The 21,053-nt window shown below is 42.0% G+C and overlaps 1 protein-coding gene across 1 annotated transcript in view; it reads left to right on the top strand.

Annotated features, from left to right (window-relative positions):
• The window catches only part of BFSP2 (beaded filament structural protein 2), a 20,993-nt gene extending 4,931 nt beyond the window's left edge, over positions 1-16,062 (top strand). Inside the window, exons 2-7 of the mRNA XM_009280366.1 lie at positions 4,760-4,842; positions 6,772-6,928; positions 9,225-9,386; positions 14,163-14,294; positions 14,779-14,999; positions 15,813-16,062. Coding sequence (XP_009278641.1) covers positions 4,760-4,842; positions 6,772-6,928; positions 9,225-9,386; positions 14,163-14,294; positions 14,779-14,999; positions 15,813-15,816 — 759 coding nt within the window. The 3' untranslated portion in view covers positions 15,817-16,062. The remainder of the gene's footprint in view (positions 1-4,759; positions 4,843-6,771; positions 6,929-9,224; positions 9,387-14,162; positions 14,295-14,778; positions 15,000-15,812) is intronic.
• The last annotated feature ends 4,991 nt before the right edge of the window (positions 16,063-21,053 follow it).

Here is a 21,053-nt window from a genome sequence, read left to right as displayed (position 1 = left end):
TGTGGGTGGGGGGTGGGGGGGGTGGGTTTCTCCTTGTGCTTAGGCAACGTTATAGTTTTTACAGATCATTTCTTTAGGAGGCATCTCCTGCTTTGAGAACGAGACGTTTTTTGATGCAGTCCTGTTTACTTATAAAATATTTGATGTATAAATGAAGTCGTCTTTTCTTGGATGCAGCAGGAATCAGTAAAGGACCCATCAATCTTCCCAGCCTCTCTCCAGGTATTACCTTTCCCAAGGCAATGCAACAAATGCCACTCTTGTTGCCTTTGGGTTTTCCTCCTTCAGGTTCTGAGAAGGGGTTCAACATGGAAAGCATGACTGAAAGTGTTACGAGATTACTGCTTGGCATCTGAGCAGCAGGCACTGGGTTGTATGATTTTAGCCTGATTTAGCTGTGAATTACAATGTGTTGGAGGCAATGGGCTGATATCTACCATTTCTTTCTGTGTGCAGAAGGAAAGACTAGACCAGCGTCTTCTGATCGTTCTCCATGGAGGCACCATTTGCTTTAACTGAATTGAACTTAAAAGCCAGATAATTTTCCATTACATGAATAATTAAACCATGAGATTCATTATCACAGGCCACACCTGAGGCCATGAATTCAGCAGCATTCAGAAAGAGATCAGGCATTTGTAAGAATAGCAAAAGTATACAAAGCTATCAATAAAGCATAGCTAAGAATTTGAAAGGAGTAGTAAATCTTGTAATTCCAAACTTGGTCAGATCTCTGTTAAACATCAGAAGTTGCCAGCCACCAGGGATAAGTTCTACTCATAAGTGTCTGCACCATATCACCCTTTATCAAGGCCAGAGTCTGCAAACTCCCTTGAAGCAATTGGTTTTCCTTCTTGCCAGTCATAACCCAGTAAATGGGCCAGTACATTGATGCAGATTTTGATAAGATTTTTTTTGCTAAAAATTAAAATTGTGTTTTCATGTCCATAAAATCACAGTGAAATCAAAGAAAATTGTTGCTGCTTTCTAGTTAATATGTTTTATACCACAAATATTCAGTGTTAATTCAAGAGCTGAAAAAAAATCATGTTCAAAAGGTGTATGTGCATCACAGATGTGAGTGTTGAAAGACAATACATGACTTAAAAGAACTGTTATTAGTAATAATATTTGCATTTTGATAACACTTCCCATCTTGGCCATTTAAATGCCACATGAGCATGAGTGAACTAAGCCTCCCAGAAGCCCTGCAAGGCAGGACAGCATTGCCTTCTACTGTACAAGAGGAGGAGGCAATGTCCAAGTGCTTGCAGCATTGCAAGCCCTCTCATTTGCAATGGACACAAAGAAGGGTGTTTCCTAAACTGCTGCATCATGCGTTTTAGTACGTGTGTCAGCAAAGTGGCTATGAATCTGTCTCACTAATGCTGCGTGTTTGCATCCAGCTGTTGATTATTAGAGAATTAAGTCAAACCAAAGAGCCACTAGATGGAAGTCTTACATCTCATCTCCTCAAGCCTAGAAAAGGGCTTTCACAGTTCATGCAAATCAGGGATAATTTTTCAGGAAACCTGGTTTCTACATAGAAACTACTGTGTAATTATTTATCCTTCAGGTTCACTGTCGGATTTAAAGTGTACACAGCTGATTTCCAGGAGGGCTGAAAGGCTAATGCCTGCTGGCTCCCACTACAACGCTCATTCCTGAAGCCTTCCAAACATTAGACTTTTTTTTTATACCATTTTTGCTTACACGGCATAGGTCAGGTTTGTGTGCAGTTTTGGAAAGCCTTGCACTTTCTCACTGAATATTTGGCATTAGCCACCAGTCTATGAAGAGGGGAGTCAGGTATTGTCTGAGTCCTCAGGAGTATGGCACCAGGGTTCTGGTAAAGATATCCACTGTGGGGCAGGTAAGAAGTCACCTCCAATGTCCCAATAAAACCACAAGATTACTACTGAAAAGCATTTTTAAAAAACAGCTTGTCTACGTATAGAGGCAGAAATCCAGGCAGTGGCAAATCACCAGCTACTCACTGCTCCTGCTTTCATTGCAGCCCAAAAGCCATTTTACACTGGATTCAGCCTCTAAACTTAGCCATTAACATACCTCTGAGTGGCACTGTGCAGCTCACAGGATTTAATGTTACTTTTGCTCATGGGATGTTCCCAATTCCTTCAAAGACATTCATTTTCATCAGACTTTAGGTCAGATATTGTAACTGTGGGGGCTCACTGCCAGAGGCAAATGGACTTGTTTTGACAGGGCAGGGCAAATCACGGGGCAGCATTTCTGCTCCCTGATTTGAGTCAGGAGAAAAAATAAAAGCTTCTCTGATGATACATACATGTACGAGTTGGCAGGAAGACAAAATGCAATAATTTCTGTAGCAAAAAAGAAAGAAAAAAAATAAGGGAAAAAAAGGAAAAGGAAAAGAAAAGAAAAGAAAAGAAAAGAAGAAAAGAAAAGAAAAGAAAAGAAAAGAAAAAAGAAAAGAAAAGAAAAGAAAAGATAAAGAAGATTCCAATGAGGCCAAGAGTAAATTTTCTAAATGTTAGGAGGAAAAAAAAAAATCAGAGCTTGGGTCGAAGAACTGCCTCTACCTCCATGCTGCTGCCTTGTAAAAACTAAATGTCTTTTCTCCATCTTTCAGGAGAAACTCAGGTCCTGCAAGCGGACCTGAGGACAGCACAGCAGCATGGCCCCAAAGTCCCGGCTCTGCCCAGCCACTCTGAAATGCCGCAGAAGGGACGACCCGAGGGCTGGGGAGTTAGGCCAGTGCTGGTAAAGCAGCGTTGGAAAGAAGCAGGGAGAAGGAAACAAGGGGTTGAATGATGAAGAAGAGCCAGTTCTGTGTGCAAGAGAGCACATAAAGGTCTCCTGTACTTGTGTGCTGCATGGCGGGGCTGGCTGGTATGCCCTGAGATACCATCTCTTTGCCCACGCCTGTGGCTTTTGTAACATCTCTGACTCCTGCGCGTTCGCTGCGCTCTCTAATTTTCTCATGCCTAAACTGGGGCTTTTTTGCCCAGTGGCAGTGTTCATGGGACTCGTCTCCTCTGCCTAGATGCTATTTTCATGAAACATGTTGGAACTGCATGTCCCTGAGATGGCCTGTCCCTCTATCATACCGGTTGGAATTGGCCAAGAAATCCCACAGTTATTAAAGAAAAATTGTCTGCCCGTGCAATGGCATGAGGTCTGTTTCCTTTGGAAGTCAAGCCAAGCTGGAGCTGGCAGGAACAGAGCTCCAGCCCCAGGCTTCCAGACACAGCCACCTTCTCTTTTTGTTCCTAACAGTAGGTGAGAATTAAGCAAAGCACTCATTTTAATTCTCATGCCTCCTCAAATTTAAAAAATGTAGAGTGCTTTTAACTTCGTGATCCATTATGGACCTCTCAGTGCGGGGAATAGGTTATTCCTCCAGATCTCTCCTTGTCAGATGCCTTCACATATTTCATATTTGTTTGTCCAAGAATTTGTAAGACATTTAGAGCAGTAAGCCATTTTTCATGAGGATGAATGTTAATTACCACGTAGAAATACTTCAGCCTTGCATGTCCACCTCCACCCCATCATCAAGCAGCAAGCCAAACAGCAGGTAGGACCATACTAAGGCAACAATCCCACTTGCAATACTTGAGATAACTTGTCTGGACGCAGCCTTGATGTCTCCACATTGCATGGCCTGTTTCACCTTGTGTGAGCAGAATGCTTCGGGGAATTTGCAATCTATCTCATTTTGTTGCAGACTTAATTATCTAAGAAAGATTTCTGCTTCAAGAACTCTCCTGGCCCACTTAAAAAGCTGCTCTTATTCATGTGGTGGTTTATTTTCAACTGCAAATCTCCATGCGTATCTCCTGAAAAAGACCAAAGAGATGTTCAGTTTAGCTCCTCCAGAGTGATGGCATGGACCATGGGATGGCTGGAGCCCCCAGATAGTTATTTGCAGAGATGATTGCTGTAATCCTGGTACCAAATTCAGCATGTCTTCGGTCACCTCCATAGCTCAGTGCACGTGCGACTCCATGGCAGGCAGTGGTCCTTTTTACCTTTTCATTATTTTGTATAACCCTCTTGAATCACAACGGGCTGCTATGTCACAACCCTTTCTGGTTTGCTTACCCCTCAAGTACCTCCTGGGTATTAAAGATACCCCCCAGAGCCATAGCAATGATACCACAATCTTATTTGCACAATCTTTCCAAGGAATTTCACATTCGGTGCAATAATCTTTGAAGACTGCCTGCTCCTCAGGTCTCATATGTATTGCAAGAGCTTACATGATCCCATCAGAGAAGAAAAACAACACTCTGGGAGCTGAGGATGGCTCACAGGCAGCATGAGCAACAAGTATTCCTTGGCTCACTGAAGAGGACAACCCTGAAGAGGACTGCTGATATGGGAAGTAGAATAGGAACTGCATAAGTGCTACTTAAACTGTATCTAGAAAATATGTGGGACTTAAATGATGAACATACCTTGTGCACAGTAATGAATTTTACCCCTTGCGACCAGCTGACAATCAGAATAAATATGTTTCCACAAGAAGATGAATGCTTAGGAGCAATGAACAGTTTGATGACAAAGTGCAGCCTATTTGCAGAGAATTTGTGAATTTGTATGTACAAAATTAATTGATTAAATTATCTGGAATGAGTCACTTGAACAGCCCTAGGCTAAAGAATTATTTTCAGAATCAAAGCTATACATCTGCTTAAGGTACATGTACAGTGCAAGGAGCTAATGTGCTGAAGCTCTTCATTGCTTGAGCTCTGTTGTCTCTTTCTTCTAGGTGAGCGAAGCAGTCCTTGAAAATGCTCGTCTTATGCTGCACACCGAGAACATTCAAGCCTGTGCTGAAGATTTTAAAGACAGGTAGTCTTGTGGTGGCACCTAGCTGGCCACTTCCTTTGAAACGTTGCCTTGGCAAGCGCTTACTCTATAGGGGAGTAATGCTTAGTGAATAGAATGGGTTCGTTCTTTTAAGTTGAATATTCAACCACCTGACTTGGGAGGGGTTTTATAACAGCAAAATAATTATGATGCTGACATTATTTTGGAAGATTTTGAAGATTTATAGTAACAAAAATGTGCACTAGCAAAATTACTTAAGCTATTCTTTGATATACAGACATTGATCTCTTACTAAGAGGTCAGTATTCATTCAAATTTGGGTTGACATTTTATAAAGGCAAACATTCATGTGATTATTAGTTTCAATTTGCAGTGCCACACAAGTGGTTTTGGAAGTAAAAATCATTCTACTGCAGCAGCTGAAAAGCAAAAACTGTACCACTACAAACGTCAGTGTGGAAACATTAGATAAGAAAACAGAAATGGGCTGCACTGATTTTCCTTGTCTTTACTGAGAGAAATGAGTAGTAAAAGAAGATCTTAAATACTGACAAACTACTTTTTTAACATCTTCCTATTTGCAAAGCCTAATATTCATTCCATGAAGCTCTTTAAATTTTACTCAGAAGGCCTGATGATCCTTCTAGCTTTTATTTGTAATGGACTTGTTCATTTACAAATAGCTTTTGCAATATCTGACACACAAACTGTATTTCAAAATAATTGATTTTTATTTCCTATGATTTTTATCATCCCTTAAACTTCTGTCTCTCCCTGGTATTATTTTATTTAATCATATCAAAACATGGGTTAATCATGTTCCTATGTTTGCCTTTTATTTCAGAAAGGTACAACTCTGAGCTACCCATTTTGTGGCTTTACATCCAGCAAGCTACACTCATATTTTAAGTAGTTATAAAAAATATGTTTTAAAAATGTCAGCTGACTTGGACAAGCAGTCTACATAACAAAAACAATGTCAAATCAATCCACAGCAGAGTAAAAGCTCCTAATTCTCACTGGGATCAGCTGCCTCTTTCCCAGGCTGTTGAACTCCCAGCAACGAAGGTGGCTCTCAAGGGGCAGAGTGCAGGTCTTGTTTATGAAGCTGGTTCCTGTCTAACCTGCCAACCCCCCTGTCTAACCTCCCTGGCCACCAGGTCCCCAGGTTGGATGGGTTTGACACAAAAGCCTCCCACCCAAGGAGATTTGCCACCCAACCCAGCCACATTTTCAATGGAAAGCCTAAAATGAAAAGGTACAAACAAGAGTGATGCAGCAAGCAGCGCTGTAGAATAGCAACTGCCTGTCACAATTTTCCCTACCATTGCAGCCACGGTTTAGAAACTAGCCATGTGCTTTAACAGCAATGCTAGTTGACAAGCCAACAGCTCAAATTTCCTATTTATTTTGATACTACTAGGATTTGGTCTTAAGGATGGGCTAGGACCCTGGAACATAGATCAGACTTCCATCAGCATGTTCATTAGTAAAAGTAATGCTTGATGTGCGCGTGTTTTCTTTAACCATAGCTCTGAAAAGTTTTTGTGTAGATGAATGAGCAATTATTCTCATTTTATAGCCAAGCAAACAGAGAAAAAGCCACCCATAGTCATGCTGTATATAAAAACCAGATCTAGCAAGAGACCACATGCCTCTCCGTGCTTATTCAGGAATTCTATCAGGCTGATAACCACCATAGCGCAGACTCCTAACTTGGCCTGTTTTATTACGCTTTGAGTTAATGACAGGGTATTTCAGGCAGGGTATTTCAGGCAGTTAAATTCAAGTATAGCAAGACAAGGTGAGAGCGAAGTATATGTTCTGTGTTTCTGTGCCTCTGTCTGGGACACATGAGCTAATTAGCACAAATGGTGTCATTTAAAAAAAAAGCAGAATTTTCTTGCTGAGCTGTGCTGTATTAAGGTTTGGGTTTTTTTTTCTCTGCAGGTACGAAAATGAGCAGCCATTCAGAAAGGCAGTGGAAGATGAAATTAATTCCCTGTATAAAGTGATTGATGATGCTCATTTAACTAAAATGGATCTGGAGAGTCAGAAAGAGAGCATGAAAGAAGAACTAACTTTGCTGTCAAAGAATCACGAAGACGTAAGTCTAGACTCAGGCCACTGCAAAGCCAATGTGTGCCTGTTTCATTTGGTTGGTATCATACATCTAGTGCAAAGCAAGCACTAAAAAGCTCCGCCTGCCATGTCTGGGTGGGGGGATTCTCCTGAAACCTGCTTCTATTTCTCTCTTCTCTGTTAACTTAAAGCACTAACCTCCGAGGCATGATCAAATTACTTACATTTAAGTTTTAACTCTTTCTCATCTGATAAATATGACATGGAAGAGATGTCATCATTTCTTGCTAGGCACCACGTGACGGTCACAGGGTTGCACAGCCACATATGTGGACATCTCAACAGTAAGGTCTGATTCTCAGCCAGAGATGTAAAGAGAAAATGCCTGTGCAGGGAACAAGCTCTGGTCCTGCTGCACCAACACGGAGCTTTAACTGGGCTCTTCTGAAAAACTCCTCCTTGGCTTAGCAAGCTGCTCAGTTCCCAAAACCGAGTCTCCCCTGAGCAACGCACCACTGAAGCAAGTCACAGGGACAGGCAGCTGGAAGGGAAGCCCATTATTACCCAGTTTCGCAATACTTTTCCACTTACTCATTACATTCACCTTCACTATTTGCATGAAGGTGGTTTATTCCCTTCAGCAGGGGTTTCAGGATCGGACCCAAATCAGCATCTTTACTGATGGGGGCTCAAATGTGGAGCTACTACTAATCCCATGTAAGGGACAGCAAGCAATTGTGCTGATGCCTCAAAAGTAAAAGAGAGCTTGAATTGAGATGGCTCACGGAAGCGAGGCACTATCCTACCTTACATTTCTTACAGGTTATTTCTCCAACCACAAGATTTCAGCAACATTGGCAGGCATATGGAAACTTGGGTTGCCAAGATGAGGTTGCTTCATCCCCTCCCTACTTTCATGGGTCTAATCCCAAGGCTGGCATTTTGCAGAAAATAATCAGTGGCTTCAGCACCACTGCATGGCATGAGAAAGATGGAAGTTGTTTTAGATAAGAAGGAAAACAGAAAATTGATAGAAATACACAAGATCCCCTTTAAACCTCCGTGGACTGCAATGATTGCTGTGAAACCAGAAAATTTGGACCGATGCTGTTCTCTGCCCGTATATATGGCATAGCAAGAATAACAGCTTTCTAACAGCTCCTCTCGCTCTGCATTTAGCCAGCGAGGAGCCCTTGCAGGGTGGAAGGATGCTCCTTTCTTTACCCATTGGGAGTATCTGAGCATTCACAGAACCACCCCAGCACAGACCTGGTTTTCCCATGGCAGCGGCACCAGGGGAAGCTGCTCAAGAGAAGTCACAGAATAAAGGCTGGAAGCAACTACTGCAATTACTCCAGCTGAGCTCTGGCACAATAAAGTCCCAAGGACTTTCCTGAACTAATTCAAACCTTTCTTTCCTCCAGTGCCCCCACTAGGAAATCCATGTCAAGTCCTTTTGAAGCTTTTGTGCACTTGGAGTGGGCACATTTTGAGGCTTTCATTCTTGCAGGTTCATAATTCACGTATACCTGCCCATCCTTTTTTTCCAGTACTGTCACTGTCAGGGGCCACTGCCTACAAACACAATTCCCAGATGCTTTTACACCACGTTTTTTTTGCTTATGTCAATAGCACATATAAACAGATTGATGTAAAAGGATTGTGGTGCCAGATAGTTCAGATACATGTGCAAATCTCATTTATTCTTGTGTTCCTGAACTCGGTGTACAACTGATGTGCTACCTTTAAGCATGCAATTCTAGACACACTAATTTTCTCCTGCTTACATGTTTTTGGAGCACTTATATGTAAAGAAAGAACAGAATGCTGTCCCAGAGGAGAGTGCTCTTCATCTAACGTGCACATGCATAAAAGCACACATGGCTCACACAAGCTGCAAGGCTGTAGAGCTCCTGTTGTTTTGCACAACTTGTTGTATCTCCCAGTAGATGCATGTCTATGTTATTGCATAGTGCAATGTAGTTGTGGTCCTGGGTGTGCAGCATCTGTGTATGTCAAGCTCTGACTGCTGGAGAAACTTGCCACTGTGAGAGGGCTGCTCCAGGCAGTGCCCTGGTGCAGGGCTTCAGTCTCCTTCCACCAAGGGGAACTCCAGCAAGACTCCCCATGCACAAGCAAGGCAAATCCACACCTGAAAAAGAAACCCTCCAGTGCACTAGATCATTCATGTAGAGACACCTTTCAGGACCAAATTTAATTACTCTCTCTGTGGAACCAAAAGAGCTCTTCCTTGAGCCCCGCCGAAGCTACTATTCAATTGTCCAGTTCACCTTCTTTTATGTCTGTTATTTTTGTTCAAGGATGTGAAGGTGTTATACAAGCAGCTTGCTGGATCTCAGCTGGAAGAACTTGATGTTCCCCTGGGAAGTGGCCTGGACGACATACTGGAAAAAATCAGAATCCACTGGGAGAGAGACATTGAAAAGAATCGTGCTGAGACAGGTGCCCTGCTCCGTACCAAGGTAAGCGCTCTGTAGCTCACTCCAACATTAAGGGATTTGAAGCAAACACAAAATCTGTCTAATACTCTACAGTAACTTTGAGGGCTGAGTGTTTGTTTTTTTCTTGAAACAAAAAAGATGGTAAAAATCTAAAGGATTTTGGTCCAAGTCCATTGGAAAATACACTCATAAATATCAGTGACTTTCTTGGGATGCAGAGAGGTAGGTAGAGGCGGAAGAGACCCTGCCGATATCACAGGTATTTGTGGGAGACTTCTAAGGGCTCTGAAATGTTGGCTGAGAAAAACAAACTTAATCAGTTGGATAAGCCACAGCCGTTACCCTTCTTACTAGGGCCATTCCTCCACTGAACAATTTACAGGGGTCTATAAATCGAAAGGGCAAAATACATTGCTCTACACTAATTATACAGCTACAGACTCCTTGTGGGTTTCTCCTTGAAATTGTTTCCTTTGGCAGTGGTGGGAAAATTGGATATTAACTTAGAAATGAAAAGTGATAATAGCCATTCCCTTTAAAAGTTCTCTCCTGATGCTGAGTCTGAAACAGCCTTTTAATGCAGCTTTTTCTCTGTCATAAAGGATCACTCATTTTCCAAAGTGGCTGGCTAAAATAAGTATTTTTGCAGAGCTGAAGCATTAAGTTCAGTGCACAATCCTGTATTTTAGAAGCCATCTCATTCTGAGCTGGCTATTACAGCAGATCATGGCACACCAAATCGTAACTACAGCTGTGCTATAGAAATATTTAGCAAAAACATACCCCCCCCGTTCCATGGTACAGAGATGCTATCAGAGGAGTAGAGGGTAGTGAAGCCAAACTGCAAGAAGAAAAGCAAGATATATGTTTGCAAAGATATATGCAAGCTCTGAGTAGGTGTTTATTTTCAAAATAAAGAAGAAAAATCCTGTGACAACAGTGATACCAAAGGTGCTAGGAAATGTACAAGAAGCCAACCAGAGAAGTTTATCCCAGAGATCCCATCAAGTTTATGAGCAAGCCAGACTGTTACTAAGCAAAGTTTTCATAAGGTTAGTCTGCGGGGGCCTGATTTTCAGCTTGTACAGCCCAAAGGAAGTCAGTGACACAGTAAAAAACTACATGAGCCCAGAGAGTGATCCATACAAAGCATATGCAGCCCTGAAAAGCCAGAGCATCCTCAGTAGCCTCCTAAGCTTTTCCCAGAAAATCTTTTCCTGGCCCACTGCTGGGTTTCAGCAAAATGAGCATTACTCTGATGGCACCAAATTCTTCAGTGTCCCCACTTTCCTGTCATGCTTGTTCCTGTTCCTCCTCCTCCTCCTGTACAAACACACCCTCACAACTTCTTTCTTCCCGTTTCTTTCATACCTTCAATATCTGGTCTTTCAACTGCAGAGAGGTATCATTTGAGGAGAAAACTGCCAGCTCATACTAGACTGATCATTGGATCCCACTATTGTGTCTTTGATTGTGGCCAACACCAGACGCTGCAGAGAAACACCTAACGCATCGCTACTAAGCCATCTTAGTTTAAGTTGTTCCTGTTTTGGTTTGATTTTTTAATGGGAGGAAGAATCAGAATATCACAGATTTCTGAAAAGATCACTTTCAGTTCAGAGCAGGTTCTGGTATGACATTCTAGGGTTTTTTGTCCCCAAATATACCTCTCATTAAACCCAGATGATGCAGTTTTGTATCTTACACGGTTTTGTTTCTCATATAGATCTATTCAGATTATTACTATTTATACAGACGACAAGAGTTCTGCTAATTATGTCCAGCCCTTTTTCCAACTAAACTTGTGGACTTATCTTATGTGGCTAAGTTGCACCATTTGGTTATCCACACCGTGAAAAATTTGTCCTTGTTCTTTTGTGACATCACAAGAGAGAGAGCAGTTTCCTCCTCTCCTTTGCTCTTCATTACTGTTTTCTTCAATCTCTCTTTGTGAGTTTTCCTTGGTCTCTAACACTTTAATTTCCTTTCTCTGCACCCACTCTTTGGCGTAGCTGTGACCAGTTGAGACCAAGGTATTTCAAATGGTGTCCTAGCACTGACTTAGGTGTCAGGGCAGTACTTTTGTTATTTTCTGACCAATTCCCTTGCCTCATTTGCTTTGTCTTCTGACTAGACTTGCAATCTTGGCTAGATTTTCCATGGGTATTTAGACACCAAAACATACAAATTTATATGCATGCCTAACAGGGTTTTACATGGGATTTTTTTAGATGACTAAGTAACCTCAAAACTCCAGTCCATTGGTTTGAGCTCTGCATTTTTTTGTCCATAACGCTCAAAACCTTTCCCTGAATTGACACAAGTGATTTAAACCCTTGTAAGGCATGCAAGCTGCTTAATATTTTCCCCCAAACATGCTTTACTTAATGATGTGGTGCTGTTCATTCATGTAGTTTGATTCCACACATCCACCCCTGCTCATTGCTGATCTATATTGCTTTCTGCCATTCATAAATCCTTCTAGTTCATGATTCATCCCCAAGGTAGTAAACCTTGAGGCATCAAGCTGTTAAACTTCTGTCATAATGGAACTAGACCTTAATCCTCCTCTTCATGTCCTGTCTCTTGACCAGCTGTTGATCCATGGCAATGCTCTGCCCTGAGCACGATTACACAACTTCCTCTGTCATCCCCTACACTAGATCTTGTAAAAGGTTTTGAAAAATCTTGTGAATTATGTCAATTGTTTCGCCCCCCCTCCCCTTTGCTACTTTGCTAACACATTCCCAGAACTCTTAAGAGCTTATCAAAGTCTCTTTCCTTCTGAAGATATCATGCTGATCAGACCCTGGATGTTGGTGTTCTATCCCAAATCATCCTTTAATTATCTTGACTCCATGAAAAACAAACTAATGAGAGATTCTGCACTCTTGCACAATGCCTGGCTCAGAACTGTATAGACATGCTTGAAATCCACACATCCCTAGGAAACTCAAGCACCAAAATGATAAAGATTTAGGGGGATGATTTCATCCTCTCCCTCCATTAATCCAGTTGTTTGTGGGCACCACAATTCGGTATAGCCCTTCCCTTGTGGAGCATCTCAGGAATAGGAAGAGCAGAGCCCCCAGAAAACACGAATTGCCTAGTGAAGAGGGCAAAAAGACTACGTCTGCGCTTCTCTACAGAAGGAACCCCAAAGCTGAGGCCAAGTGTCATGCCCAGCAGCACCCTCCACATGGACTCTTGGGGCAACTCAGTTGGTAATCCTGTAAGGAGGATGGGGAAACCTTGTATGTACCAAAAGCTTTAAAGCTTATTCAGTGTGTGCTGACTTCCTGTGTCATCCTCAGTATTTAGGGCCTGATGTGGCCACCTCCATCTACTCCATCTGCCTGTTCTATCATTCACATCACTAAGGTCAGGTAGCCATGACAGCTTAGGGTAACTCTGGAAGAAGTTTCAACCTTACCTGTGGTGAGGACAAGTTGGATTTATAGGTAGCATTTGGGCCACCAGCAGGGTAAATGTGAATAAGAGATGCCAGGCTTCAGGTAATGGGTGTAGGCTATAAATATAGATGCAAAGGCACCCTCACTGCCCTATGTACTTCTTTAACAAGAGGCATTTATAGTCCTTGTACCATAATAACGTGCAGACTACACTCTCAACACAACTTAGGAGACAAAAATTACTCCAGAGTGGCAGGTCCGTGATCACTAGGCTGAGGTCACCAGGACTAGTGAGGTGGGATTATGTCTCTCTGAAGCACAAGCTCCTGTAAAGTATTTCTGGAAAATACAGGCTCTGTGCAATTTGCTGGAAAGGACAGTTTTGGTGCTTGGATTGAAATTCAGCCCTCTGCAACACAGGTTCATAAATCCTAAGTTCTGTTTGAGACTTAACTGCTGCTTAAATGACCTTTTGCACCTGAGATTATTTCATTCACAATGATCAAGGTGTGGGGTTCACATGATGGTACCAAAAAAAATTATAAAAATTATTTCTGGTGCATGGTCCCAGATTTTTTTTAAATTTGATCTTACTTTTAAAATAAAAGAATGCATAATCAGAAAAGCAGGACAGGGTAAAGATGAATTTTCAGAGTGGAATGGAAGTATTTTGCATAGTTTAACTTTAGCATCAACCAGAAGAAATGTAGGTTTTGACGGAAGAATTGTATTTGCTAGAGAGCCCAGAGCTCTGGATTGAAAACCTTGATCTCAGCCCTCATTAAAAAGTATAGAAATTTTATTTTTACTAAGGTACCTTTTCCTTCACCTATTTTCAAGGAGCCTGAACTAGACACATATAAAAACCCACAAGCAACAAGAGCATGAAATTGCCTAAGAATATCCTAATTCAATTAACAGAAATTATTTTTCTGACCTGTGATATGACTTGCTGTCTGACTCATAGAATCCTATGTGAAAAAACAAGGTGTGAATACTTCTGAAATGCAACAGACTAACTGAAAACACCTAACTTTAAAAAAAAATATTATAGTATAGCTACAAAATGAAGAATTACAGCAACATTTTCTTTTTATAGGTAATTTTAAACGTACTAGTATGAATGCTGAACAGCTTTTGTTGACATAGATAAAATGTATACACTTATATGTATAAGCCATTTTACAGTAAATGCATAAAAAATATGATAATTTTGACACTAAGAAGTATCCAGAATTGTTCAACCAAGGGATTTAATATACAAGAATCAAACTTAAAGTCAGAATTGCCACAAACTGTGAAAATATTAACTGTCAGCTTGGTATGTAAGGAAACTAAAACATAATTTGAGTAGGCTGTGACGACAGTCGCAACCTTTTATCAGCAACAGGCTGAAACGATGGCTGCTGTGCGAACGCAGGAGGAAGAGCTGGTGGAGTGCCTCAGGACGGAGTTCCATGAAACCGCCTGCAAAATACAGAGCTTGCAAGCAGAAACCGAATCTTTGAGAACCTTGGTAAGTAACGTTGGGTTTTCAATGGGTACATTCCATGCGAATTCCACATGCCTTCTGAGGAAAACATTCCCGTCTTGGGATGCAGACTTACGAATAAATCCCGTTTTCCAGCAGATACTGTTTCCAGAGATGCCAGGCATTTCTGGGCTTTTCTTGATTGACGTGGTGCACTAAGTGTACCACATTTGACAACCAGGCCCCAAATTTCAATCTTCAGTGTCTTCATACCCAATAATAATTTCGCTGAGATTGCTGGGTGGGTAGTACTTGACAATGTGAAGAACATCTGCGCCTTGTAACCAACGTAGTTCAACCTTTGTAATGATAATACACATTTTTCAAAGTATCTAAAGAAAGGAATTCTCAAAATATTACATCTCCAGTTAAGCATATTCAATAGAGATATTGGCCAAACCTGAATAAAAAATCACTGTGAAGCATATGAAAACTGACTGGTTTCACGTCTGCTGTCCTGCCCTTACAGAAGAGGGGTCTGGAGAACTCTTTATACGACGCCAAGCACTGGCACGATATCGAACTGCAGAACCTAGGCTCTGTCATTTCCAAGCTGGAGGCAGAGATGGGAGAAATCAAAGTAGAAACCGAGCAGCAACAGCGGGATCGTGACAATCTGCTGATCAGCAAACAACAGCTGGAGAAAGACATTGCTGCATATCACTGCCTTCTGGATGGAGAACAAAGCAGGTACTTGTCCTTAAAAGCAAGTGTGCCACAAGGATGGAGAACATGTGCTCCCTGGGAAGGGGTTGTGAGGTTGCTGGAAGCAGGAGGACTAGGGTGGTTCTCGTGTTTCATAAGGCTGGGTGGTAGATGGTGAGGTTTGGAGAAGCCACCAAAGGGGAAGAACACCCCAAATCCAGTCGTGCAGAGATTCCTGATGTATTGGAGATGGGTGGTTTCCATCCCTGCTGCAGAAGGATGAGATTTAGGAATACGGCAGTAGGTCTATGAGTTTCACTTCCCTGAAGATTTGAGATGTGAGATTAAAAAGATACTACAGCATCTGGGCACTACAGTAATGGCTGCAAAGCAGCTGTGTTGTTGTTTCTTGCCTTGGGTACATTCTGCCTTCCCTCCTCCTTCCCCTATATAATCCAAATATTAAAGCTGTGATCCTGGGGAAGCCCCCTTTCTAAGCACACAAGTTCCCCCCAAAGTCCAAGGACAGAATCTGGCCCACTGACTGTACTTTTTGTGAAGAAACATAGTTCAGACTCTTAACATTTGTCCTCTGGGAATAACCTGTAAACGCCTTTACAGTGGTTGGGTTGCTTGGTTGGGCTTTTTTAAGATCCTTAAACACCATTAGTCATGGAACCTCTGAGAATCTGATCCACAGATTTTGACTTGCTCTTCTGCTCAGGTTAGGGAGGAATTTTTTTAGAATCAGATCCTGCTGAAGTTGATGAGATTTCACCAGCTGAACTGAGGATAGTACTTGGTTCAGCAATTTTCCTATTTGTAGTAGTGACCAATTTTTTTTTTTTTCACTTTCAGCTGATTATGAAACTCCCAGCCCACAGAAGACCATTGCAATTAAAGCAAAAGAAGATGTCACTGCCAATTATGTTCATGAAAGCTAAAAACCCATCAAAGCAGCCTGCTTTATTCAGTTTGATTCAACAATCGAAGTAGGTTGTAGCTTGAACAACTTTATTAGACCCTCCTCATGTAATTGCTTTGCTTACAGATTTCAATTTACTCATGTTGTTAAAATTATAATAAAAATAAAGAATATCAGGTTTTTCGTTTGACTTTTTTTTCCTTCCAGTATTTTCCATGATAGCTGAAGGGTGTTGGATTAAGAACATAGGCCCTCCACTTCCCAGCAAGTAAACTCTTTCTTTTTATAGTACAAGTTTATCAAGACTGAACTCCCCCTCCACTGTGCACACAGCATCCGTGTGGAAATGGCGAGCCCTCTGTTGTGTCACAAGACCATCAGCTTACTAGTGTGAAATCTAATTGAAATAATGCTGAAGCAGTTAAAGTGTGCTATTAACTCAATGCGATTAATTTTGCAATACGTAAGCCAGCATAAGCTGGATGGATGGATGGATGGATGGATGGATGGATGCAACCATCCCAGCAGTGCTTAATAAACATGTTTTAACTCTAGACTAAACTTCTGGAAAAGTTGAAGGTGCAGGAGAGCAACAGCAGTTCTGTCTGGGTTCCAGGTCTCATCCTTTTTCTGCATACTGAGAGTCCTAGCCAGGGTGTCAGTTTGTGCAAATGTGATACTTTTTGATATATTGATATATTTTGATACTTGTTTTTTATATGCTTGGCTCTTTCTTGATATCAACATCCCTTAAGGCAGGTTGGCCAAACTTCTTTTGAACAGGCACCCACATAGCACCAATGTGTGGGTGACCCTAGGTAATTCCTCTTATTTTGATGGTATCATGATGAAAAAGATTTGCCATCTTTCACTTCTGACTTTCTTTTATATTTTAAATATTGATATCCTGATTGTATTGCATTTGCAGTATGGTCATATAAAGTGCCAAGATGGATCCTGCATTTTCAGAGAAACATAATGAGCCTTGGCCCCTATCACACAAAATCTTAGCTAGATGGCTGGCTTTCCTTCACAAGTCCCTGCTCAGGAATGAAGCTAACCATACATGTGTTTGTTGGATTAGGACTTTACAATATCAACAGTTACACAGGGTGACAACATAGTTCATTAAGTGGACTCAAAAGACTACTGAGAAAAGGCATATATTAAAGAACATAATGGCATACAGCATATATGAGAGGTAGTCTGCAGATATTTTGATCTTTAACTGAAACATTAGCTAACAAAGCTACTTAGTTTTTAATGACTGATAAAATCAAATATACTCTAAATCCACTCTACTTGATCCACCAGTGAATAACAGGAATCAGCACAGAAGTGTTGTCATGCCTTTCCTTGCACATTCCCCCACACATGGAAAATTCTTCCCGATACAGTTACTTGACAAACAATTCCCCATGCAACCTCTGCAAAAAGGCTATTTGGCATGTACCACCTGCAAGATTTTGATCAAAAAATGGATTAAGAGATTACCCAACAACAACCAAAAAAGAAAGGCAGATGGTGGCAGATTCCCTTTTTTCCTCACAGAATGTAGGCTCCTCAGAGCAGTGATAATACCTTCTTACATATCGGTGCAGAACTTACCAAGCTGAGACTCCATCAAGGATAGTGATGATGAGAGAAAATATACAGAAACGGTGGTACAAGAGATGAGATGGCACAGACCCTCAGGTTGTTGTTAACTGGATGCTGTCTGGGAGTGGTCACTTTTTGACATTAGTGAAACATAGCCTCCCCCTCATTCTTGACACATAAGAGAGAGCAGTTTCTCTATGATTTGAGAAGGAAGAGGGAATTTACAAATAATTTGTGCATTTCTTCATAGCAGCCCCCGATAGGTTTTCAGGTTTTCCTTCTGTCTCATGTGTGCTGTAATTATAGACAGCAGCTTCTATAAACAATCAAATGAATCCTATAGCGTAAAAATATACAATCTGGCATCAGATCTCTTAGCTATTTTCTAGTGATGCTTCAGGTATGAAAAGACGCTGCTGGCTATCCCACTGTGAAACTGTTCTTTATAAATGTCACTGACAGAGATAAACCGGGTGAAATTATGACTCTACAATCATACTGTGATGTGAAAGGAAGGATTTTTTAAAGTTTCTTGTATGCCATTTCAAGTTCTTGTTCCAACAAAACCTGGATTGTAGGTTCAAATGATCCAGCATATGTCATAAAAATTAAATTAGATTCCTGCTGACATGTTTCTTCATTGGAATGGAAATAGTTGCTGCAAAATCATCAAGATATTCCAGTACGGGGAAGTGGCTGGAAAAGGAGGAAGCATCTAAGCATAAAAAATGAAGTTCCGGCAGCTTTTCTCTCTATCCCTAGCGAAGACCAAAAGCCACTGAAAAGATTATTTGTGAATAGTTCATCAGAAGTCAAACGTAGCACATCTGGCCCTTCTAAAACAAAGGGCTTTCATACTAAGTGCCAAAGCTTTGTGAAGAAATCTTTCTCTACTTTTACACAGACTGCTGCTAGCTACCTAGCTAGCTACACAGCCCCTCCAGCACGCCTCGCCAGCCTGAATGCTATCTAAGCATTAACAGTCTTCACCATGTGAGATGGGAAACTGAGAACATGAGAGACTAAAGGCTTTCACAACTATTTGTCAGTGCTAAGGTTCATAAACTGATTTATCTCTATATTTATCCTCTAGTCTAACAGTTGCTATATTAAATACACGTGAACATGTTTCCCACTGGTTTTCCTAAGAAAACCAAAACCAGAAAACAGATTTTATTATCTCCTACTGCAGTATCTATCACACCTATAATTCCCATGAAGGGATTTGTGGCATTTGCTGTTATGAAGACTCAGGATGCCGTCAGAGAGTACAGATAATACAATCTAACAGCCAGCTGCTGCGTAAAAGGACATTTCTACTCCCCCTCACTTGCTATGTGTTCCCATCACACTGTCTTGTGTTAGCACCAAGACCTGTCTGATGTCTCAGGAGGCAGTTCAGGAAGCAAAATCAGTGGAAAATTAGCCCTGCAATACGCAGGGAAACTTTCCTGCCACTCAGCTCCCTGAATCAGGCCACTGCAGGGTCAGACGTGTACCACTAGCAGCAAAGGGATGGGAGGGGGAGAGACACTAGTCAGGGCTGTAAAGCACAGCCGCCCCCCTTGGCGATAGCTAGTCACTAGGTCGGATTAGCTGTACCGTCAAACCATATGTGTACTTTATCCTCCTCCTCAGCCAGGCACAGCTTCTTCTCCGCCACAGCTTGAACACACGCTGCTGCATCCTCGGGGGAAGCAGAGGGTGCCAGCCCTATGCTAGCCCGTGCTTCATTTCAGATTTCACACTGAGTAGCAGCATACCACACCAGCTAGGAGCTGGTACTCTAGCCTGTCATCCTACTGTTTACATTTTAGCATAGGCATTATTATACTGATTCTACAGTTAAAAGATTATTTTTAAGGTGACTTCAAGCTGGCATTCAATACTTCAACAAAACACCATGCACTGCTGCCACCGCTGCCTGCTTTCAGATGGCAATTACTGGTGGAGAAATGGGCATGATAACACTCCTCCCTTCTGGCTGTAGAGGTCTGAAATTACAGCAAACTCTTAGCACCCCAAAGCTGATAGGAAGGCTAAGCTCCTAAAGAGAACCAGGGCCTGTGCTGTGGCAAGGACTCCACCAGAACCCTTCCGCAAGCTGCTCTGCACCTAAGGGCACCTCCTCCGATTTCCTTAAGCAGGCGTCTGCCTAAGAGTTACCGAATGAAGTGTTCTTCTGCTTGTGCTCTGCAGATGTCAAAGCAGTTTGCAGTGCTATCACCTTCATGTCACAGAATGGAGATAATTAGGTATGAAGAAGTAAGGGTAAGACAAAACACCGGGTAACTGGAAATGGAAGCCTGCTCCTAACTCTTGCATCACCCACAACTCACTTCGGCTGTCCTTTCTTCAGTTTCTCCACATGAATAGTGGCTGCTGCATCACTTCCCCTACATGCCGTAGTGCTTCATTCCTCAATCTTTATAAAATGCACCAAGATGCAGAGGGAACAGCATTGTGGCAAGACTCATCATAGCTACAGGACGGAGACGAGAGGTGAACAGGCACCGCTGTACGCCACAACAGGCACGCTGCAGCGTGCACTGCCAACGGGGGGGGGAGGAAAGAGACAAAGTCCTCAGACTCCTCCAGGTAAATCTGTACCTGAGCAGAGGCATTCAAAGCACTGTGTCTTGCCAAAGGTTGGTCACACAGGTCAGTGATACACAGCGCAGCAGAAAGCTGTCTGCTGAGCTCACGCTCCCGTCACGGCAATGTGGCATTCTGGATATATTCCTTGCATTACAAACATTACTTCTGCCAGCCCATGCCTGCGAGCATTCTTCAGCCAAATGTCCTCTGCATCAGTATTGAGGATCGTTGAATTTGAGAGAGGAAAAGAAAAAACAGAAATACTGACCACCTTTTTCTGCATCTAACATTTTACACAGCAACAATCTTAACCATAAAAGCTAACGCAAAGCATTTGCAGAGAACTACAAACGCTGTGCATCAGCACGTTTTCACAATTTTACATAAAAATAAAACCAGAGGTGGGAGGCAAATCCAAGCGTAACTGCATAACTAATGCTTTCTTTAAAGTGCCAACTGAGACATGTCTTTAAATCTGGATCTAAGCCTTCCGAGGCCTAAAACGTTGCTGCTATTTTCCATGGTTTCCACTGAGTCTGTTCCAGATTTAACAGCTGAAACGTTTCTTGGTACTCTGCTCCTGACAGGTATTAAGTTTCTAATCCAGAGTTGCTCATTCCAGCCTTACAGCACTGTGTCTGCAAGGGACAAGTGACGCAGACGCTAAAAGCAGCAAAAAGGCATCGGGTTCGCATTCTTCAGCTAGGGGTTATCTATAATAATGCAATGAAAATATTTTACCAGCTGCTGAAATTCAAAAAATGTGTAGCTTAGAATCAGACACAGCACTCTACTTAGTGGCCAGTATTAGCTTATCTACCACAAAAGCTGAGGGATACAAATTGTCTGCTTAGTTGCATGTTATTATCAGTGCTGAGCCTGCAAGTTACGGCATGGTGCAGTGCGGAGGTATGTCAGCTTCCTGGGCAGTAATGGAGTATAAATGCAAGGGAAGGCAGCGCCTCGACAAAAGGGAC

The sequence above is a fragment of the Aptenodytes forsteri genome, unplaced genomic scaffold (assembly GCF_000699145.1).
Source record: "Aptenodytes forsteri isolate BGI_AS27 unplaced genomic scaffold, ASM69914v1 Scaffold523, whole genome shotgun sequence".
NCBI classification, from domain to species: Eukaryota; Metazoa; Chordata; class Aves; order Sphenisciformes; family Spheniscidae; genus Aptenodytes; species Aptenodytes forsteri.
This window is presented reverse-complemented; position numbering and strand designations above follow the sequence as displayed.